Source organism: Neolamprologus multifasciatus, chromosome 10, assembly GCF_963576455.1.
Source record: "Neolamprologus multifasciatus chromosome 10, fNeoMul1.2, whole genome shotgun sequence".
Lineage (NCBI taxonomy): Eukaryota > Metazoa > Chordata > Actinopteri > Cichliformes > Cichlidae > Neolamprologus > Neolamprologus multifasciatus.
The window spans coordinates 29,869,348-29,893,846 of NC_140448.1; the positions used below are offsets into that span (position 1 = coordinate 29,869,348).

Here is a 24,499-nt window from a genome sequence, read left to right on the forward strand (position 1 = left end):
CTACAGTGACTTCACCCATTGGTTTCTGGAAATTTAGACCCCAGACGGCTGTTCTTATCATTGTTTTTTGGAGTCAGAAACCACAACATTTTGACAAATGAGCGCATTGCTATAATATAATTAACCAGTTTAACCAGTAAACCTTAAGTTGAAAGATAAAGCCAGCACAGAAGCGCTAAAACAATCATTGTCTGACATGGCCATTTACAGCTGGCTCCAAAAGCAGGTAAGTCTCCCCATTTCAGACTCCCAAGGTACTACACCCAACTCAATCAAGATTAAAAAAGCATTATGCATGTTTACAGCCTGGTACACACAATGTTGAGGATTTTGTAGATGCTTTCACCTTTCATAGAAACTATACAGTGGCTTAGTGTTATTTTTTAAAAATATGGGCATATAAACAGCACAAAAAGGAAGGAAATATGTGTTTGGTTGATTATTTCTTTGTAGTAACGGTTCTTCTAATCTGTGACTCACACGACAACATTGGCGACTTGTGACAAATGCTGACAAAAGCAATCTGTGACCAGCATGAGGATGAAGTGCCAAGCTGTTGTGGTTGTGAATGTTTCTTCCAGATGCTACTGAGTGAATAAATAAATGAAAACATTTGTAAATTGCCAGTATGTCTTGTTTCTTAAGAGGTCAATAATCCAATCCAGTAAATGACACCCAACAGGAGTCAGTAGAATCTTTGATTTGAAGTTTTTCATGGGTGTAACCCACATATTCAAAGCTGCTCCTCAACCCACAAATGCAATTTTCCAAATGAGGTACAATTTAAGGATAATTAGACTGGCGTTAATCAACCAAACACATATGTCCTTATTCTTGTGCTAAGCTTAGTCAGATGCAGATGTAGTTGAAAGCATAATATATAGTGTATCTATAGACTATATGTTTTATTAGTTATATTTTTTTAATTAAATTGATAAAAATGTGATTGAAAACATAAACAAAATCAAGAGGTCCAGTGATTGGTTTACACATTCAATTAACAAGCAAAAGAAAATTGATTTGATCCCAGGAGGAGACACAAATACCTTTGTACGGAGCCCCACAGGGGACATGGGAGAAAAAAAAATTAAGTTACTTTTGCGAGATCTCGCAAAAGTAACTCGGGATCTCGCAAAACTTTTGCGAGATCTCACAAAACAAACTCGGGATCTCGCAAAACAAACTCGGGATCTCGCAAAAGTTGAATTCCAACAATGGCGGCAGCTACTTAGTTGTAATATTACTCTTTCTGGGTCACAAAATACACTTTTAAGATATTTTGAGGCGTGAATGTAGTTGTGTAAACGTCAGATACCTGCTCGGTTTACAAGACATCACATATTTGCAAAAGTGCTCCGACGTTTTCGGAGATCTGACACCCACTAGCTCGAAGCTAACGGGAGGTCGAGACCTACTACAGCCGGGAGGAACACCGCTTTCCCGGCACATCGTGCCTCGACCTCCCGGTCGGCTTCGAGCTGGCGGCCTTCGAAGAATGCGGCTAAAACTTTTGCGAGATCCCGCAAAAGTCAGTCTTAATTTTTTTTTCTCCCATGTCTCCTGCGGGGCTCCGTACCTTTGGGGTTGCATCAAGATGGGATAAATCAAAAAAGCTACCCGCTGTGGTGATCCCTTGTGTCTAAAGGGGCAGCCGAAAGTAGTTCTCTTTCACTCGAGTGGCTCAACTTACCGTGGTCTGAACTTACTGTGATACTAAATAAAGCTTATGCGTAAATTCACTAAGGAAGATCCCTAATCAGTCATCTGCCTGCTTTCCTGGGTGTTAAGCTGCTTTCTGTTCATTACATCATTACCACTTTCCCACGCTGTCAATCTCAACACAGTCATCATTACTTTAGTCCAATCATCTCCTTGCCCTTGAGCCAATCAGGCTCTGCGTGTGTTCATTTCTTTCTCCCTTTCAAACTCTCATTCATGCAACCCATCTCCACCTCACAAGCACCTCAGTCAGAGCTCCGCCCAAGCCTCAGTCTTCATCTTCACCACCATCGTAAATCCTGTAACTGCTGGGATTTTGTTCTGCCATGCCGTGTCAAATTGAGTCTAATCGCCAAATACGTTAATTTCTATATCTCATGTTCAGTTGTTCCAAGTGATTTTTGCTCATGAAAATAAGCTCACTTCACTTCTGTTTCCAAAACAACCAAGTTGGCAGTGATACACAGCTAAATGAAAGCCTCCAAACATAGGACACATCTTTTATAGGCTACAGTCTATGCCACAGGTGTCGGACTCCAGGCCTCGAGGGCCGGTGTCCTGCAGGTTTTAGATGTGTCCTTGATCCAACACAGCTGATTTAAAGGCTAAATGACCTCCTCAACATGTCTTGAAGTTCTCCAGAGGCCTGGTAATGAACTAATCATGTGATTCAGGTGTGTTGACCCAGGGTGAGATCTAAAACCTGCAGGACACCGGCCCTCGAGGCCTGGAGTCCGACACCCCTGGTCTATGCTTTGCACCAACTCATCGGCCCCAGTGACCATACGTCTAATAATGCAAACTTTAAGCTTTAATAATAATAATAATAATAATAATAATAATAATAATAATAATAATAATAATGGCTGGACTGGTGTAGTGATTCACTGAGCTGGTGTGAGAAACATACAGATGTTATAAATGTCTGCACAACTATTTGTTCTGATTCTGAGAAACACAAAGGGATTTTCTGTGTTTCTGTCTTCTTCTACTATGAATCTGATCACAGAAATGTTTGGTGAGAAGAGAAGAACACTCCCGTGGACATCTTCCTAGCACCTCCACCACCCCCCTCTGTCAACAGCGTTGACGCTAAAGTAGACATAAAAGTAAATAGGCATGACGAGTGTTTCCAGTGCTGTCTGAGCTTGTTAAGATGTGTCTGAAGCGTGTTTAAAAGAGTTAAAAGGAAACATTAGAAATACACTCTCAGCTTGACTCCCAAAGCCAGAACAAAAACAACTCCCTTGGTCCTTTTGAAAAAAAAAAGTTTAGTACTTTATAGATTTGCTGGAGGGCAATGAAAGGATTCTAACATTGTCTGGGAACACCTTTAATTTCCAGGCAATCTTTTATTTAATTTTAATTTCTTTTTGAACTGATGTAATCATGAAAGGCTAAAACTATGGCAGAGTGGCTCCATACAGAACCATTAACAAACAGGTTACAGGCAAGAATATAATCTGGCTTCACAGCCTCAATTTAATGGCAAAAACATAATATAATGGATAATATTATCTCTACATATTTACCTTAAAGGAGATCTCATACTGCTCTCCTCCCCAGATCTCCAGACCAGTGTCGTATCCTCCCAGCTCCCAGAACCATTTTCTATCCACAGCAAACAGTCCACCTGCCATCACTGGTGACCTAAAAGACCCAACGAAACACAAACAGTCACTGCTTGCATTTCGTGAACAGCTTTTACTTAAAACCCCTCACTTATCCATAAAGAGTAGAAGCATCACAGCTACAGTAATATTGGATTTATTCAAAAGGACATGTTATCATCAGTGCATATAAATACAGCGCTACTTCAGACCCGTTTCATGAATAATGTGTAGCTTAGTATGATACTTAAGGTCAGTTAGGACAGCTTTGTTGAGTAAAATGACATGGTTAAAAGACATGTATTACACATGTCAATGCTCTATTTAATAGTAACAGCCACAGAGAGTCACATACCCTTATACTGGAACAATTATTGCATATTTACTGTACCTACAAGCAACGTTCCCTCTAATATTTCATGTGTCTGAGCAAACACACCCTTGGACCACTGTGAGCAACATTAGACGTGTGCACTGTGGTCACGCCAGCATCGAATCCATCCAAGTTACATGTTTATTAAAATAATAAAATTACAGCATTTACATTTATGTTAGACTACTTTTACTTAACTGCTTTAGCCCACTTACAATGAAAATTTTTAAAAAAATCTTGTTCATGACCTGTGTGGTATGTTAACACTATTGGAAGTAAAAATAACCTGAACTCCAATTTTGAAAACACAACTTTATTTATTTATTTTTATAAAGCTCTGACTTGTATTATGAGTCTGTGGTCTGGGAAAGTCTGTAACTCTCTGTCTGCAAAATACAGTATCTAATGACCAATGTTGGGCAATTAATTATATAGTTACTTCTTCAAAAAAGTAACTGAGTTATGCAAACAACAAAGTTTTTTGCAGCTGTTTACCTAAAAATGCAGCCAAGGTGTTTTTTAAAATAAACATTTCAAACTATTTACAGAACAATCAGCTGTTCTGCATCAAATTTGATGCCACACAAATTATTTGTTCCACTCCAAAAAATCATTTCTGTCCACTATGAGATGAAGGAGAACAACAGCCTGATACCTGCAGGCCTGACAACAGCAGATGTATCACTGCTGTAACACCTGTAACATTCAGCAGTCGCCTCATTGCTCTGACACACACAACAAAACTATTGACTACACTACACACTAACTACACAAGATTTGCACTAAACGTCACAAATCTCTCACATCTCATTTTTTGATTGGTCGACATGGTACATTTTTCGACCAATAGGAAAGGGTGGGGTTTTTTTGGTTTTGTTTGTGCACAGTGGAGAGTGCTTTCGAGCATTTTCCTTATTTTTACCGAGCAGCCAGTCACTTACCGACTAACACTGCAAAACAGAATTATTAAAGTTTTAATTTTAATTTCAATTCAGGTTAGATTTTTTTTTGTGTGCACAACGCAGATTTTCTGTGCGCAGAGACCGTGCCAGCAGTGCGCAATTGCTTAGAGGGAACATTGCCTACAAGTCCAGGTATGGTTATAAAACACAGGTTGAAAAGGAATACATCCATAAACCTTCTCAGTGCCTAGCAGGTCCATATTCAACATCCTCTATGCATTACATCCACTATCCCTCCTCTGCACATGTCCAGACCAACTCAGCTTCACCTCACTAACGCTGTCTCCAAAGTTCACAAGCAGAGCTCTTGCTCTGATAAACTCGTTTCTATTCCTGTCCTAACCCTAACCCACGCCCAACAAAAATCTACCAGCTCCATCTTTAACTGTTACAAAATAACACTTTTTAAAAAATGAAACTACATGCTTTGGAAGGAAAAAAAAAGAGTTGATTGTATAGGAAAACATGCATCCTTCTAATATGAATAAAGTTCAGCATCTAACTTGATAGTGAATTAAATCTGCAATAGACAGGTAAAGGAAATTTAACATGCTTGAATGTGGCATTAAACGTTTTCTTGTGGAGTCTAGAGAAGGTTTTCAACCAGCCTGACTCCCTCCTTCACCCTTCAGGCCACCCTTAGAGCAAAATCGACAGCTGCTTTTCTTGCAGTGGTGTTGGTATGTATGTATTCATGGGAATCATGAACTCTGACATTTACACAAGATTTTTTAATGCCAAACTAAGCAACCTAGTCAACAAATTATACACCGGAAATGGAACTGTTAGAAGTATAATGGCTCGAAGCTCACCATCCACCTGCTAACAGAATATAAGGAGAAAATTACAGTTTTGAAACAGCTCCCCCAGAGCTTGGACCAAAATCACATAAAGTCTGTTTTTGTGGCCTTGAAGAAAAAAAAAAATCTAAGCTGGTCATTGCTTTCAATGGTGTATGCCTTTTGGAAGCAAAAATCAAACGAGTGAGAATATTCAGAGGAATACAGACAGTAAGTCAGAGTGCATGTATTCCAAGTGGCACGCATTTCTCACCAGATAATGAAGATGCTCTGCACAGTACAAAACCAATTAACCCACTATAGCACTGTGGCTTCTGTCTGCTGTGTCAAGATCTGTGCTGCTAAGCGCGAGACTTGTTAGCTGCTATGTGGCTGCTGTACATGATTGTTGCTGCTGCACACCTGAGGCGCAAAAACTGGGGCAGCAGGTACGCACACAAACACGAGAGTACGTCCGATTTCTTGTGAAGAACTTCCACCAACTAGATCCGATCTTTAACCCCCAACTTTCCACTCAACACCTGACCCCAAATGATGCAGCACTAAATCCATCAAACACTGAAGCGCGTCACTGTCATCTTTCTATCCCCCAAACGAGATGCGGTCCACCTCACTGCAGAAATATCACAGCACACACACTCGCAGGTACACGCAGGTTGTCATAGCTACAAGCTTTTCATCGGGTGGAAATCGGAGGTGAGTGAGCCAGCAGGTAGTCTGCTCTTGCCAAAGTCGTCCCCGAGGAGGATCAATTAAAGGCAAACAGTGCAGCTACTGTACTGTCAGCGGTGAGAAACACTCTAGGGCTTCTCACGCCTCGTGAGCAGTGAGCACAGATATGAGTCCCTTGGTGATAACAGCCAGGTTTCTGCAGTTTTCCCTCTTCAAGGGTGAAAATAATTAAATGAATGAATAAGCAGTGATTACAGAAATCTCTGTACTCCTCTCCAACACTGTTTAATGTCTTTAACACATCATAATTACTCTGGGCACACTGTGTCGGGTTTGCCTCTAACACTCGTGCAGCTTGTTTACGGTCCTTCGTTTTTAAAATTAAAATAAAAACCATTTGGCGTGATGAAAACATTTATGCTTCCTGTGCCCTCTGTGGGGCACGCTATCTGATGCAACCCTAAATTAGCACTCAGAGCTCCACAATGCACACACATGATAAACGAAAGCCTAAGTGCAGTGTAATAAAATTAACAGATTTTCCAATTTACTTTCTCAATGACAGCAATATTAAACGAAATACTGAAAACTTGGTGGTTTACTCGGTCCATCCCTGCTTTGGCCAACACATCAAGTTCACTCGATGCTTCCTTGGGTCTCTAAATTCCCCTTTTGTTGTTTTAATCACATAAACCTATCAGCATAAGAATATTTTGCCTGGAAACTGTCCCTGCACAATCACTTTTTTGTCCCGGGACATTTGTTGTCCATTGCAATACTGTCAACCCTCTCTTGTCATGTTAGTTTCAGGCCAAAACAATCAACTAGATTTTTAAATTGCTGTTTTGTCATGTTTTACTTTGTCAGAGGTTTCTTCCTATTAAATGGGTGTTTTTCCTCCCCGTGTTCACCAAGTGTTACAGCAAGGTGGGCCAATGTGTTTGAGGAGCGGATCCAAAAGCATAGGTATGGAAGACAAAACAAAAGGGTAACAAAAGGTGAGCCGTTTATTTAGGCTGGTAGTAAAACCTAGAAATCAAATGGACAATGGTGAACTAAGGCAAAGACCAAAAGCTAAACTAAACTGGAAAAACATAGCTAAACATGAAAACTATGTCAAATACATCAACATAAACCTGAACAGGGGCATGGAGACACAAGAAAGCCATAGACATGTGACGAGTTAAACAGACAACCTGACACTGAACAGAGGGATACAGGGGACTTAAATAAACAGGAGGGTAATGAGGGAAGTGAAAACACCCGGGGACAAATGAGCCTGAAAGCCAGAGACATTGACTGTATCCCAATTCAGGGTCTGCAGCCTTAAAGGCCGCATTTTAAGGCCGATTACGTCACCGCAACGCGACGAAGGCTGTCCCAATTCGAAGGCTGCTTGAAATGCGGCCCTCAAATGCGTCCTTAATTTCCCTGAATTTTAAGGACGTGGCGGTGTAGACTTCGTGGCCCAACATATCCCAGAATGCATAGCGCGGCGGTGGGTGTGGATAATTTTGCCGAAAAAAACGGCGGATGAGGGGCACCCGAAGAGTAAACTTTAAGTAAGTACTGAATATTATGTCACTTATTTATGTGCAAATGTTTAATAACGAAGAACATTAAAACATTCCTGTTGGCCACATGTCGGCAAAGTTATGTGACATTAGTGACGTTTGTACTAACTTGGTTTTAAAGCCTTTACTTTAAAATATACGCCGTTCAATAGCTGAGCTTAATCAGAGAATGATCAAAGCTCATGTAGAAACAAACAAACAAATGAACAAAAGATTTTCTCCTTCATTTCTGTCAAACAAAGCTGTATGAAACGTTTCCAGCTGTTAGTGTCATGGTTGCTAGGCAACCTGGGCAGCGCAACGGAGGCTAGACCGCCCCATTTCACAAGCCTCGCACTTCCGGCCTTAGCGGTCTTTAAGTACGCGGCCCTTGAGGATCGTTGAGGTTGCGTACTTTAAGGCTGCAGACCCTGAATTGGGAAACAGCCGAAGTACGACTAAAAGCACTAAACATGGAACACCAGACTCTTCGCAATAAAACAGGAACAAGAAAGGGATGTAGACAAGACAACACGAGCTTGACAACGCGGAACACGCAGACATGAGACACGTGACCGACTGCACGGAAAACAGAAAAGACACATAAACAAGGAGACAGAGAAGAAACATAACTACACCAAAACTTAACTAAACACTAAATAGAATAATAACACAAGAACTTCACAATGTAACCATCGAAAATACAAAATAAACTCAAAAATACAAAATAAACTCAAAATGCTGAGTCGCGGACCTAGCCTCCCACACTAAGTGTTTGGTTAAGCGGAAATTGTTTGGATACTTTATATTTGACCTTTAAACAGCCTCGAGTCTCACAGACTTACATATCATGATTTATCATATCACCGATGATATGATATGATGATACTTTTTAGCCCGATACATAACCAGTCTTCTACACACTGACTATATTAGAGGGATTTAATAAAAGAGGTGTTTTACGCAGTTATTGACACAGTGTTTTACGCCTACATCAATCAAGATTTAAGAGATTCTGTTTGATCTGACAGGGCAAGGAGGAAAAACAACTCAAATTACACAACACTGCCTGAAAAAAAAGTGTTGCTCCAAACCATTGGTCTAAATCTACATCAATGTAAATATGAGCACAGTCAGAGTGGAAAATGTGGGGGTAAGGACTTAATTACAGCTGAGACAAAGTGAAGCAAAGGAGCTGAGACGGAGTTGCCAGTCTAATTTCAGCTTCTGTCTTAATTAAGAAAGCTCATCTTGCGGTAAAAAACTTCAGCACTTTGTCGTCTCACAATTATCCTTAGAAATTATATTGTTGTTCATTGTGCCAGGAGAAAGTCAGATTTTGTCCTTTACTTTCATACTTTCTTGTCCATAAGCTACACATCTTTCTTTCTCACACTGTCACTTTTGGACACATTGGCAACATATAGCAGGGGAAACCAGATTTTTTTTTTTTCTTCAGTCATAAAAGCAGAATTACCAAAAAGCTGCTGCATGCCAACCAGTCAAATTGCATTTTACATGCATGTCAGTGCATGTGTGTAACATGTTACATTTAACATCTAAAATGGTATTTTGTGAGGTCACAATGACCTTGACTTTCTGACATTTAAGCAGAGTTATTCTAATGGTCAAAGGAGCTTGCAAAGAAAAGCGTCTGGACTTCTTTAAGTTACTTGAAGACGTTTCACCTCTCATCCGAGAAGCTTCTTCAGTTCTAAGGTCAAATGGTGGAGAGTCCCAGATTTAAACCTAGTGGGAGTTTCCCCCCACAGAGGGACAAAAGGACCCCCTGATGATCCTCTAATCGCCTGAGCCAAGGTGTGAACCTGGGTGTGGGTCCCAATCAGCCAGAGTTTCGGGTGAGTTCATTGTGAAACCTGGCCCCACCTTATCATGCGAATTCCTGAGGTCAGGGACTCTCCACCATTTGACCTTAGAACTGAAGAAGCTTCTTGGATGAGAGGTGAAACGTCTTCAAGTAACTTAAAGAAGTCCAGACGCTTTTCTTTGCAAGCTCCTTTGACTACGATGACCTGGATGACTGAGAACCTTCACAGACAGTTATTCTAATGGTTATTAGTTAGTTCCTTCTAGTTCATCTAATCACTTCATTCTTGTGTCCAAGTGAAACTTTGAGCCAAACTTGCAGAAGCTCCCTCGAGGACTTCCCGAGAAGGGGACAGACAAGTCGAAAACAAAGCCTCAAAAATTGTTTCCTGTTGTTGTTAAAGTGTCCCAAACCTACAAAACACAGATTATACATATTCATAAGGGAAAAACATCACGAATGGGCATCTGGCACCTGTCTCTAGATGTTCTCACTCGTGAAGCGCTGTTCTATAACAGTGTGATCGTACATAAGAGAACCACTAAGCATACGGTTCAGTTCATCTGTTGCTATATTCTGTATAGTTAGATGAGCACTGCAGTGCACCAGTGAAGTGGCTTCTTGGGAGGGTTTGACTTCCAGTGCAGCATCTGATGTGTGAGAGCACGGATTTTGGGAACAGAAATGTAAAAGACAAAAATGTCTGTACATCATTACTAAATACAGAAGGGAAAAAGTGTTGTCAATATTTAAAGAGAGCCAATTGGATAAATGATGGATGGATGAATATGAAGATGTTTTTTCACCTCTCATGTGAAAGGTTTTAGTTCTACAAGCTGATGGAGGTAATCAGGCATCGTAGCTCTATCTAGTCAAAGGAGCTTGCAAAGAAAAGCGTCTGGACTTCTTTAAGTAGCTTGAAGACGTTTCACCTCTCATCCGAGAAGCTTCTTCAGTTCTAAGGTCAATTGGCGGGGAGTCCCAGATTTAAACCTAGTGGCAGTAGGCCAGGGTTTTGGGTGAACTCACTGTGAAACCTGGCCCCACCTTATCATGTGAATTTCTGAGGTCAGATGGCCCAGGATGTGAGTGGGCGTTAAGACGTCTGGGGAGGGAACTCAAAACTGGATTATAGATGGCAGAGAGTTGGTGTCGTAAACCACCGCCTCTGTTCAAAGATGGTCACTCACAGTGGGCATAGATGGCTTCCATCTGTGGCTTCTAGTAACCAATCGTCCACCATTTCACAATGAGCTCACCCGAAACTCTGGCTGATTGGGACCCACACCCAGTTTCACACCTTGGCTCAGGCGATTAGAGGATCATCAGGGGGTCCTTTTGTCCCTCTGTGGGGGGAAACCCCCACTAGGTTTAAATCTGGGACTCCCCACCATTTGACCTTAGAACTGAAGAAGCTTCTCAGATGAGAGGTGAAACGTCTTCAAGCAACTTAAAGAAGTCCAGACGCTTTTCTTTGCAAGCTCCTTTGACTACGATGACCTGGATGACTGAGAACCTTCACAGACGTAGCTCTATCTACTTAACATTCAAACCTCTATTTTAGCTATTTTAGAACTACAATGACTGGATGACTCAGAACCCCACACAGACACCTCAAGCATATAAAATATATAAAAAAAAAAAATATGCGTTAGGTCACCTCTAGAGGCGGAGAGACTGTTCATCAGCATGGCTAAATACACAGACCAGTTTTAGTTAAAGCACAAAAAAAAAAGTGGAATCAATTTACATTCTACAGTGTTAACAATGTATACAAAATTACACAAATGTTTTTCACTACAAAAATGAATGTGTTCATAGTTAGGGGTAGTTTGCATTACAGAACTTTGATGTAATTTGTGTTACTTTCATATTCTGCATAAACCGGCTTATCTGATAAGCTTAGCCTTGTGCTAAGTTAGCATAATTTAGCAAAGAGCTAGTGGGCCAAAGTACTCCTTGTTAAAAATATTTTACTGTATGTTATGTTCAAGCTGACAAAAAAATAAGAGCTGATCTCCACTTTAAAAAACATCTATATGCCTGATTCTGCCATTCTTTTTAAAAATCCAACAGTAACATCACTGGAGTAGGAGTGAATGCATCTTAAGTAACTGTTTGAACTACAATATCTTGAAAATGAAAATTGTAAACAAAGCAAACAAAAGTCATCTTCTTAATGGAAGTATCAACATCCTTATCAATATAGTAAAATAGTATCAATTTGGTGATGGGAGGCATCCTGCTAAAAATATTATCATTTCTATAAAGACATTCACTCCCCGTATCATGTCTACTTTCTGTCTTTGCAGCCCATTGAATGTGTGATCCTGGCAACTCACGTACACCAGAGTAGGGAAAAAATAAGCCTCACAAACCAACATCATCTTTACTCACAAGACAAAGTACGACATACGCCTTTATTAGAAAGAGACTTTCAACAGCTCAGCCTGGATAATGAGAAGATTATGCTCAATAAAAGCATTCTAGAGGAGTGGACTTCAATTACTGTCGTTTTATCATTCATCATTTAGGTCATTTAAATAAAATCCTTCAAAATCTAAAACGCATATTTAAATGAAATAGGTACGCCGTGGATGGAAAGCTTTAAGTCACTGATTAGATTTAAAGTTCACTACTTTTAAACTTGCGTTACTCACTCAAAGGGTTCACTGGGGTCATCCCTCTGCATCTCTGGAGGGATTGGAATCCGCTTGTAGTACATTTCCCAGTCAAACGCCCCTCGCATGGCGTCCCCTGCCTGCGTGTCATAGCCAAAGTTGTCGTGGTCGATGACGTCGATCATTGGACACACAATAGCCTTCCTGTTCTGGGCAATTCGATCTGTAAGATGCACATAGAGAGCCATTTGAGAGCCGTTTGTTTGCTGTATGTGTGTACTTTATGTATGTGCTTGTTGGCTTGTGTACAATGCCCCTTTTCTACTGTGCTTTTGACGCACGTCAGACTCAAATCGACAGTCACTAAATGAGAGATGCCTGTTTGTTGATGGAGGTCACTCAGTGGAAAAGGCCTGACAAGGGACACACGATTGATGAAATGCTGTCTCCTGTCCTATTCACTGCGTCCTTAAGATAAATTTTTACATTTTAATTCAGGCTTACAAATTTAATTTAAAGCTGATGCGTCAGTTTCTGCTCTAATAGTATATTTACAGTAAAGTTTTAACACAATAAGTAAATAAGAGTAACATCTCTTGAAGTTGAAGTTCATGCTGGCAAACCGCAAGGAACAGCACAAAAGTTGTGATATAGACAATAATATATGAAACTCAGTCTTGGTTAACCCTTGTTTTGTTTGGTCCTCTGTTTGTGTTATCATATTTTGTTTTTGTTTTTTTCTTTGTTTGTATCTAAACTCACCGGCTACTTTACTGGCTTGGACCTCCCTTTGCTTTCACAACCATCTTAATTCTTCACAGCATAGTAGTAGAGTGAATTTTGAACACTGTTATGCTCAAGAAACCAATCTGAGATGATTTGTGACATGGTGTGTTATCTTGCTGGAAGGAACCAGCAGAAGATGAGTACAATGTGGCCATAAAGGGATAGAAAATAATCAGCAACAATATTCAGGTAAGGTGCAATCACTTATCAGAGCAGGTGATATTTTTCCAGTCCTGATATCCAGTTTGGGTGAGCCCATGTGGAGTCCACATTGTAGCCTCTGTTTCCTGTTCTTGGCTTAGAGGAAGGGTGCCTGGTGCAGTCTTCTGCTGCTGTAGCCCATTTCAAGGTTTGACACGTCGTGCATTCAGAGATGCATGTATTATTGTAGGGTCTACCTTACAATATAAAGCGCCTTAAGGTGACTGTTGTTGTGATTTGGCGCTGCATAAATAAAACTGAATTGAACAGAATAGAATAGAGATGCTTTTCTGCATACCCTGGTATGTTCTCTATAGACGATAGTGAATCCTCAGCTTGTCTGACATCAACAACCACGCCAAGTCACTTAGATTAACTTTCTTTTCCATTCTGATGCTTGGTTTGAACTTCAGCAGGTCTTCTTGTCCATGTCTACGTGGCTAATGCATGGAGTTGCTGCCATATGAGTGTGAGTGTATGTTTTCTTCATAACATTTACATTTGGATACAGCTGTGAACTGATTCTTGGCAACAGCACTCCCTAAGTTAAGGTCTTTGATGATCCAGAAGGAGATAGGAAAATTGTCCACCATAGATGTAGTTTTTAAAAATGCAGCTTTATACCTGAGTTTGAATTTTTTACAGCAAACAATATAACTTTATATTTGGATTACAGAAAATATTTATAGTTTCCGCTCCTCTTTCAGATGAAAAATCATGTATCATATCAATATTTGTATTCATAATTGCCAATTCAAAGTAATGATACTGCTGCACCTAATGCAAATCTGCAGTGCAACTACAGCATGTTCAGTTTTCCACAGCCTGCAGTCCTAGCTCTTTCACTCCTGACAACAATCAAAGTGCCACAGTGGGCTGTAATGAACGTGGCTGCTTGTTTATGTTACGCACTGGCAGACACACGTCCTATTCCCGCTCGATGTGTAAACAGCTTGACAGAGAGGTAACATGGGTCATAAGGTTTGCTGTGAAATGGTTCCAACTGGGAATGGCGCCATGCTGGGAAACCGAGTTGAACATGGGTCCTTAATGGAAAGAGGTAATTGATAAAGTGAGAATGAGGTAGTGAGCAAGTCCATCAGCCAGAAGAGGAAGCACTCAGTCTCGCAGCAGGGATAGTGTGTGTGTGTGTGCATATATTTCTGTGTTTGAGAATGATTGGCTCTCTCTTAGTGAAAGCAATTTTGCAGCAGTAACGTGACTTTGTACATTCCTGTGCTCCGTGACCTTGGAAGTGATCAAGCTTCCTGAGAGCGCTGAAATTTGGAAATTGACATTTGTCAGATTTTGACATTTATAGATGTGTCCTTTTTGTTGCAAAAGTGAGGCATTTTTAAAACAAAAAGTTATTTTTCTTTAAGAAAATTTGAATATTTGTGAAAGTAAAGTAATTTGAAAATATTTGAAAATTAAACTGTCAAAAAGGTTGAAATGTTCTTTTGGAAATTAAGTGATATTTTTCGAGCAATTTTTTTAAAGTGAAACATTTTGGAAAACAGAAATTTCAGGACGTTTTTGTTTATTTTATTTATTTGTTTATTACATGAAAATCACAGTGCTACATTTAAACATTCAGCCAATATTCAAATGCTGAATGAATCTAATATGTTGCCTCGTCTGGCTTTCTGTTGGATGTCTTTCTACTAAAAGAAAAGTTGTTTACCAGAACGTCTGTAAACATGTTCTTTTTGTTTAATGCAGTAAATGTTAGGTTTTGTAATGTTGATTGTCATTTATGCTTAGAAATATCTACTTATATATGCTTAGAGTTTTATAATTAGTTTTAGATTGGTAGAGGTTTGATCCTTAATAGTCTGCAAAGGCTTTGTGCGCATTCCAGAGTGTTCTGGCATCCACACCCACACTCTGGGAGCATGGGAGAGGTCGTACCTTCTCTTATTGTTTTATGGTAGGATAAACGTATCTATATCTGTTTTAGTCTAAGTGCCTTTTGTTTAGATGAACTGCTGGACTTCCAGACCAGCAGGTTTAGGGAAGTCATTTATGGGGTCACACTCTGACAACGCACAGGCAAGGTACTCTTTGTGTGTATGTATACGTCGTACATTAATGAACCTATGCATATTCATGTAACCTCAATAAAAGAGCAGTGTTACGGGGGAGCGGACGAGAGCAACTGGGGTCAAGCGAAGGAACGGCGTTTGTCCGGTTCTCTCCCGTGCACGAGAAACATGAAGAACTTTGCCTACTTCGTGTCTTGCTTTGCTGTGTAATTACATTGTCTTCAACGTTCCAGCGAATAGGTTCAAGCTACAAACCTATCAGTAAATGTTATTATTGTGGCCAAAAGAATTTATAATAATAGATCTCTGTAGAAAATGTGGAAATTCATCCTTATATTTTTAATATTTTAATGGTTCAAGAGGGCAATGTGAACTGGGAGTGTGCAAGAAGCTGGTGGATACAACTGATATATAAAGTAAACACCATTACCATAATGATATATGCTGTAGTTAGTACACAAAATATCATTAGGCTACAAACTGTGGACACAGCTCTGAGTCACAGAGAGGACCCAGTAGTGCAGTTTAACAGTGAATGAGAGAACAGACAAAAACTTGGTGATTAAACTATGAATTTATTTCTCAAACTGCACCTGTGTGGTGACTCAGTTTTCAGTGGTACTGCTGTGGGAGATGAGTCTCAGTTGAAAAGAATGTGCCAACAGAAAAGGGAATGCCCTCATTGGTAGTTACCTTACTTTAAACCATAAAGAAAGTAGCTGAGGCAGCAGAATATTAGTCACTGGAAATGTGAACGGGAACAAACCTGGATAAACTATTAAGTGAGTCTGAAACTCTACATACACACTGCAGTGTTTATGATGTACACATTTTATGTATACATGAACTCATTTTTAAACGTAATGTTTATCCTTTATCATGGCAGCTCTATCATAACTATGTGATCACAATCACATGCATTTGCTATTTTTATTACAACAATGTGGTCTGATGTCGTACTTTGAAGGAAGCCGTCAGACTGAATCGCTATTGGGTGTGGAAATAACACCCTATCTGGCTTGCAAATTTTGGTATAAGACCTCGATTTTTGGATGGGAGATATGTCATCTGCACCTCAGTGATTGCTGGATGGATGTGTGTAAGCGTGTTTCTCACCCAGCAGTGGAGGCAGCCAGTTGACATTAGCTTCGCAGTGTGAGTCCAGGAAGGTGATGACTTCCGCCTTGGCAGCAGCGGCTCCGAGAAGACGAGTTCTGATGAGCCCCTCCCTCTTCTTCGTCCTCAAGATGCGAACCTTAGGCATCCGTTTCATGTACTCCTCCAGTGCCACCTTTAGGTGCTCTGCAAAGAGAGGAAGGTAGAGATGATTTGAGGTAAAGGACCACTGTGCTTCACTAGATTCTTTATCACTTTTAGTCTTTTAAAACTTCATATTCTATACTGTTCACTGGTTTCACCATACTTACGCTATTGTGCAGAGGTCTGGGGCAATAACTATAAAACCACATTACATTCACTTTTTACTCTTCAAAAAAAAAAAAGCAATTCGAATCATCCACGACGCAGGTTATAGGGAACATACAAACTCACTATTTTTACAGTCTGAAATATTGAAAATTGACGATCTAGTGAAATTCCAAACAGCACAAATTCTATTCAAAGCAAAAAATAAAGAACTGCCAGGTAATATTCAGAGTATGTTTTTTTTTGAAAGAAGGAAGTTATAATTTAAGGGGTTTTTGTAACTTCAAAACAATGAAGGTACGTACGACAAGAAAAGGCTTTTGTGTTTCTGTTCATGGAGTGAAACTATGGAACAGTCTGAATATGGAATTAAAGCAACGTCCAAACATAAAACTGTTCAAAAAGAGTTATAAAAATATGATCTTCTCGAACTATAAAGAAAAGGAAAATATTTAAATTAAGTGAATGTCTCTATTTAAAAAAAACCCAAAACAAAACAAAAAAAAACCTCATGATGTGATATTATAGTATATAGTATATCAGAAATCTGTTCACTATTTTTATTACAAATTATATCAGTAAGGAAGCTGACTAAATATTAACTGATAATTTATGGCAAAGGGGTGGGATTAAATAAGTGTTTACTTCTTCCCTTTCAACATGTAAATTAATCAGAACGTTTTTTGTTTTTTTTGTATAGTATTTTTTTTTCTTTCTTATTTTCTTTTCTAAATGTACTTGTATATTGTTCACATGTTGAAATAAATTACCAATCCAATCCAAAAACCAATCGACTACTTTTTGCTACAAAAAAGTCGTAATTTTTTCTTTATCAATACCAAGAAAGGAAAGACTCATATTTTCAGTTTTCTAAATACAATATTTTAATGTCATTTGAACACCGTAACAAGCCGTACATGCTGTAATTATTTTCATTCTTTTCATACTTTACCTTCACATCGATCAAGCTCAACAACAAAATCATTCATCACCGTGCTTTGTGTAAGAAGCTGATGCTTATGCTTGAGCATTTAGTTTTTCAGCACAACACTGTCCTTTGTTTTGTACCGCAAATGTTTGTTCAGGATTAAAATAAATACTATAGAAGCATTGATCATTTTGTTGGGAGTAGAAATTTAAATAGGGACACATGTCCACAATGCAGAGACAACGAACTCTCTCAATGTATTTCTTAAATGTGAAAGAGTTGTGCTGTGTGTATTACCAGTAACATTTCAGTGCTTAGTTTTTCCTTGGTCCATCCATCTTCTCTGTATCTGTGTGAGTAAATGTGTGAATGTGTGTGTACCAGTCTAGTGATTTTTCTTTTTCTGTCACTTCTTGTTTTGTTTGGTTATCACCCTCATTGTGCATCTTTTTAGTCTTTGTTTTCCAGCTCCTGTGATTGTCCGCTCAGTCCTAATTGATTCGACTTGTCCTTTCTCACCCACTCAGACAGTAACATCCTGTCGCTTCCATCTGTCCTTCGTCAGTTCAACTGCTGACCTTCCTGCATGTCCTCTTTTATTTTTATCTGAATTACTCTTTGGTAGAATCAGCAGCCATCGGATTTGCGTCTGCTACCTTTCACCATTTCCAGTTAGTTTCCCTTTTTTGTTTGTTCAGCCTGTCTGTATAGTTCTGGTTCTCCTTGAATCAAGAACTGGCAGGTAACACAAAGACTCGCGACCTACTGAGTTTACCTTCCCTCCCGCCCATGCTCCACGCTGGTAGCCGGGATACACTCCAACCCAGTGCAATTCTGCACACAATAAGCAGTTTATACAACAGCTGTTTTTGCAGAGGTACCAAAAGAAAGTTTTGGGATAGGAAAGTTTTACTGTTCACTCACTGTGTCTACTTCACAAACCTTCAAAAATAATAAGAAAAAATCTGTTCAGTTCAGTTTTCTGCCTGTGGGATTTTTCCATTTTAAATGCAGAAATTACAGACAGAACATTTAACCACAGGAGCAACGAATCAGACTGATGAGATGCAGAGCTGTGATGTTTTACCTATGTAGGACAAATATCTGCAAACATGAGTGAAGGTAATCTCAGTTCAGGAAATAGACAAAACAACAACTCTAGGAATCCATTTAATGAGCAAGATCAGACAGCGTTCAAAACCGGCTGCCAGGAGATGCACGAACAATGAAATGTGAAAATCTCATTGTTAAGATCTCATTTGGACAATTGCTTGCACATATGGCTATAAATATACGACTATAAAGAGATACACTTTACAAATATGTGCACATACTCGCGACAATGTTTCTCAAAGAATAGTTCTTTATAGCTAAAATGTAACAAGCGAATAAAAGCACATTATAACCTGACATTTGGTTAGGTTGAGTTGTGTCACACATTTTTCGCAGAACAATCTGCAATTTGCTAAAAAAGACCGCTGAAACATTTTGGCTGTTAAAATTCAGTCTGTCATTGTAATCATGTCAATGATCTGTAAATGCATAGTTAAGTGTAAGTACTATTATTCATTGAAATGGGCTGGGATAATGGTCTCCCTGAAGAGAGAAGGCTTTTTGTTTTTTACATTTTTCGTTGTTACGTTTTAATGCTCTTCATATAAAATTTAAAAGCCTAAAATGTGAGATATTTTATATTATTAGTATGACTTTCTGTGTAGGTGGCCTGGGCTCTTTTGTTTGTATAATAAGTACAATTAATTGCAACATTTTGACAAACCAGAGCATTACAAGTATGAAATACTTGTTTTTTTTATAAACAGCATTTCCTCACGGGGCAATATATGTGATGCAGATTAGAATGATCTATTTCACCCAACTGATATCATGGATTATTCTATGAAAACACTTAAATCTGTTATGGTGTCATGGTCTTGGGGCTGTGGTATATTTAGAGTGTTTCTCTCTGACTTATGTTAATGATTTGAGTTTTTCAATTTCCATTTCTTTAGTGTAAAGCTACTGTGTGCAGGTATATATCTAACCTTTGCATTAGTTATTTCCTGTTTTGTTTTGGTACTAATTTGGCTCGTGTGCTTTGTATCCAGTTTTACTTTCTCCTCTTGGATTGTGTCTGTTGTGTCCTCCCATGTCTCATTTCCCTGATTGGCCCTCATTGTGTCTGTGTGAGTAAAGAGAGTCCTGTCTTCTGCTCGTCCTTTCTAGGTTTCGCTTTCCTGAATAACTAGGAAGTTGGAATTTCTGAGTTCCGAGATTTCCCACTCAACCAAGAGTTAACAATCCATTCAGAATCAGAATCCTTCACTTAATCCCTACGGAAATTATGTAGAACAAAAACTCTCTAGCCACATAATTGAAAGGAAATCTATTAAACAGACGAACATTAAGAACAAAGCAAAGGACAAGAAATAAGTAAGAAAAAGTTAAAGTAAAGAAAAAAGGTAAAGAGAAAAGCCGGAGCAACTGTAACAGGCTGCATGCATTGTTGATGCATGCACACTCATGATGGCGCACATCCAAGATGGCGGCCCTGAATGTAAACAATAGCAAATTTGCGAAACTTTTAATCTATACTGTCACTGTTGTGTATTTGTGACTCACTACATAAGCCATACTGACCACGCTCTATCCAGTGATGTTTTTAAGCGCAAAAAACCTTTTCGTCACTTTATCTGGAACGAGCTAACTTGGACTCCAGAAGCAATACTCTTGAGTAATCTGGAGCATGGAATATATTCCAGGCTGGAATCCAAATCCAAGCAAAATCAACAAACTACTGTTTTTGTACAGACTTGTTGTGGGCCTTCTGCCAATAAAGCTGCCTTTTTGTTTAACAAGTCTGAATTTAGGTTCTTTTCGTGCAATTTTATGACATAAAGAATCACAGTTGATTTTCCAATGGGTTGGACATCAAATACCGATGCTCTGTCAGATTCTGTTGGTAAAAGATGAGCATAAAAATGTGTAGGAAAGAACCAGCCTCACTGAAGAGGACAGCAGTTGTGTTAGCCACACATCGTCAGCTAGAAGAAGATGGCGCTTAGAAGCCTGTTTGTTAATTTCCTTTTTCTTTGGTTTAGGCCAGGGGTCTGCAACCTTTTACACCCAAAGAGCCATTTGGACTCGGTTTCCACGCAAAAGAAAACACTGGGAGCCGCAAATACTTTGTGACGTCTAAAATGAAGATAACACTGTATATATTGTTTTTTACCTTTATGCTTTGTGTAAACAACTAAGGTGTGTTGCTTATGAAATCCATGAAGTGCTACAGAGAAAATTACATTTTATTTATGTAATCAACACATTTTGAACTCTTAAAGAAATATAACAAAAGGAAAGACACCAACCTGAACTAAAATGATCTATGTAGCAAACAAAAACTGTTGTCAGCCACCACCCTTATATCGCCTTTGGGCTGTTGGAGCCTTGACCTGACTTTTAAAAAATAATTGGTAAAAAAGCACTATGCTGCTGAAAAATTAAAAATAGATATTTGCAAAATTCTGCCTAAATATGTATTTTACCAGGTTAACGCGTGCGGCGGGGCGTGGTCTGCAGCGCCGCTGCAGGGGAGGCGGACGCACCTGAGCGACACCCACAATCATGCCTCGCTGCCTTTACGTCTGCGCTATCTGTGCTGTTGTGTTGGTGGTGGTGTATGTCGGGCTGTGAGGTGAAAAGCTACAGCCGGCTGTGTGCGTACAGCAACCGTCAATAAAGAGATGCTGAAAAGCGTGTTCATGCAAACATCGTCGGGTCTGCCGTGATATGTTTACAATGGGACTTCTGCTCCTGAACCTCTGCGCACAGTGTCTGCAAATCGGGGCTGAACGAAGTCAGTTTACACAGGACTGTAAGCTGTCATCTGTGAGGCGTGAGCGGTGTTTGTCTTTAACATAGTTCACGGTGGAGAACAGCTGCTGACATAATGTGGATCCGAAGATCCATAATTGGCCTACCTGGGGTTGAAAGTCTCGATAAATGCACGGCGTTTCGGCGGGTACACCGGCTTCTGCGAGTGTGACGCTTATTTTGAGCGATGAAAAAATAATAGAATATAATTTTATTTTTATATTTCAATATCACAATAATCTTCCAATTTAGAACTACAAGTTAAAAAGAACTAACATAAATAAAAGACACTTCAACTAAATACTAACTTATTTTCCCAAACCACGCGGAGCCGCAGTATAAGGACTAAAGAGCCGCAGGTTGCCGACCCCTGGTTTAGGCTCTAAAACTGTTTTGTTAGGTTGAAACACCATAAACTTTGTTAGTTTGCTAGGTTTGGGATGAGAGTGTAGTTTGGGTTAAAATACACCCTTTCATAGCATTAAACACTGCAGATATGGCATCAACTCTTCACAAGGTTTCTGTCGGTCCCCTGATGCACTCGATTTATGCCATTACTAACACTAAAAAGCAGTATTTGATGCCCTGAATGAGGTTGGCATTTCACACCATGAGATGCCCTAACCCTGACCTTATCCCCAATCCTAACCTTTTCACGTTCAAAAAGCCTAAAACACATAGACATTAAACACAAACAATGCTATTTATACACAATTCTTTAACGTCACGTTTTAATGCTAGGTGATCATTCTTGAGGATAAAAGCAGAAGCCCAGTGGTTTGAATAGAAAACCTTCTTGAAGTACAGAAAACGTGACATATGGTTTTGACAGCTTCTTTACAAACAGTCACAATACTGCCTGTCTAAAGAAGAAGACAGAGACTAAGAGTAGCTGAAACGTTGACCTTTTAACGTCATCCTTTAGAAACTCTTTGCTTTCATGCCAAATGCAGAAATCGTACTGAGCTGACTTTGATGGAGAGGAAGAGAAATATAGAATTGCTCTGCCTGCTGCCTTTTTTAAATACATGAAGATGACCTGCAGTGGAAGGAGAATGACTGCAGATGGTTTTATATTTTCAATATGAAGAAAGGTTAAGAAAGAAGAGCTAAACTTTCAGACATTAAAAAGACTGCAGGGAAGTGGAGCAGGAGGTTGACAGATGAATTGGTGTTTCCATCAGTACTGATGAAGACACTGTACTGGTCAATTGTGGCGAAGAGAGAGCTGAGTGTGAAAGTGAGGCTGTTGATTTTCTAGATGATGTGCGTTCCTACCCTCACCTATCATCATAAGCTCTGGGTAGTGACCAAAAGAATGAGATTGCAGTGGAAATGGGATAGTGGTGGAAATTAACCTAATCCAAATGGTGGTTGGTCATGTGGATAGGGCAAGGAGCTCAGAGTAGAACATTTCAGTTGAGGTGGTTCGGGCAACTAATTAGGATATCACCTGGGTACCTCTTAGGCCCTGGGCGCACCTCGGTGTCACCCCGCCCACCAGTGGTGGTGGCAAAGGGCAGGGAGGTCTGGGTACCTCTGCTTAGACTGCTGCTCAGGTGGACCAGCATCAGAGCAGCTGAAAATGCATGGATGGATGGATGGAAAAGCAACAAGTCACATCAACAAACAGCTAGGAGGATTTGACGGGACTCTCATTCCTTGTCAAGATTTAGTGGGGGTTTTTTTAAACACTATTTCTTGCATCTTTCGGCGTCTCACCTATTCACCTTTCCTGAAACAATCCTATTTCCCCCCAAGCTTAAGCTGGGGATCTTTTGCTTGTTAGGCTAATTTGTAAACCACTAGACTATTTTAACACGACTGATTCAACACGTTCTCACTCCCAAAGCGTAACATTTTACGCTAGGTGACAAATCGTCAACATATTACGTTTTCGGCTACCCACCACGTTCCTAAATGACGACCTCGGAAAAATGAGGAAATATGAGAAAATATGAGAACCGTATGGACTCAATCTACACATGTTCGCTCTTTTTCTTCAAATCGCTTAAAAACACGCTATTTAACATCATTAAAGTCCTGGTTACGGTCAGGAAAAAGGTTATGGTTAGGGTTAGGGATAAGGTTAGGTTTAGGGCTGGAATACAGGGCTGGAACGTCTATTACCGCGGGAGCGTCATTGCACTGGATTTCGCCCATAACCCGCTGCGTACCATAAGAACGCCGAAGGTCTCCTTTTGCGTTCCTCAGGAACGCCGCGGGACGTGACAAAACGTCGGCAAGTTACGCCTCGGGAGTGAGAACGGGCTGACTGATTATAAATGGTTATGGATTTTTTTTCACTTACAGAAACTCTATTTCTTCGCAAATGGTCGTAGAGTTTAAATAAAATATATAATTATTTTTTTTCACTGTTTTATGAGATGTAGGATTTCTTTCCATTTATGAAAGTCTTTGCACCGATCCATATAGCCACCATTTACTGCACGAATGATGCTTTGAATGACACAAACAAGAAGTACTATGTTACTTATTTGAATAGCTAAATGCTATTAGCAAATGAAAAACTACAGTCCTCACTTGAGGTTGGCTCCAAAAGCAAGTCAATCCAGTTCTGATGAGTGACATTCAGAGAATGGTCACTTCTGAGTGATAGAAACCAACATTTACATCTAACATTGAGGCTTCAGTGGAGAGCTTCACGAGCTAATGGGTAATTATGGCGTATAAAGTCTACGCCTTTATGTTCTATATCCTTTTGGTGAGGACTTTGACTGATCTGCAACTCCAAGCAAATCCTCTTTGCACTGTAACCAATGACAACTAGTGGTTATGCAGTCAGCTATTGACTGGACATTTATTCTATTTTTAATACAAATGGATCAAACTAATCTGATGTATACATGCTGCTGTATTTTTTTACATTTAGTTCATATGTTTTGATCACATTGATGTTGCTGTTTGAAGACTTTTACTTTTTATTATTCCATCAAAAACTAATCCTAAATTAGTTCTCTCTGCCCTTCCTTGAATTTCATGTTGTTGTTTCCCCTTCCTGCCTTCCATTGGACTGCAGTGAAGATCATTACTTTCAGCCCATGTTACACAGCAGCTGACCTACACTCTATAAAATGTGACTTTG

At 39.6% G+C, this 24,499-nt stretch overlaps 1 protein-coding gene and 2 long non-coding RNA genes across 5 annotated transcripts in view; all 3 read right to left on the bottom strand.

Moving 5' to 3' along the window:
* Window positions 1–24,499, bottom strand: part of LOC146510471 (polypeptide N-acetylgalactosaminyltransferase 10-like) — a 344,244-nt gene that overhangs the window by 257,044 nt on the left and 62,701 nt on the right. For all 3 annotated transcript variants that reach the window (XM_085175786.1, XM_085175787.1, XM_085175785.1), the window contains exons 5-7: window positions 16,287–16,472; window positions 12,178–12,361; window positions 3,252–3,369 (exon numbers count right to left, since the gene is read on the bottom strand). In XM_085175786.1, coding sequence (XP_085031912.1) covers window positions 3,252–3,369; window positions 12,178–12,361; window positions 16,287–16,472 — 488 coding nt within the window. The remainder of the gene's footprint in view (window positions 1–3,251; window positions 3,370–12,177; window positions 12,362–16,286; window positions 16,473–24,499) is intronic.
* On the bottom strand, window positions 143–3,245 carry LOC146510474 (uncharacterized). Its single transcript, XR_014876583.1, has 2 exons — window positions 2,461–3,245; window positions 143–2,227 (listed from the first exon to the last, which is right to left on the bottom strand). It is a non-coding gene; the product is annotated as an uncharacterized LOC146510474 (long non-coding RNA).
* LOC146510475 (uncharacterized) lies at window positions 18,390–23,741 on the bottom strand. Its single transcript, XR_014876587.1, has 2 exons — window positions 21,762–23,741; window positions 18,390–20,610 (listed from the first exon to the last, which is right to left on the bottom strand). It is a non-coding gene; the product is annotated as an uncharacterized LOC146510475 (long non-coding RNA).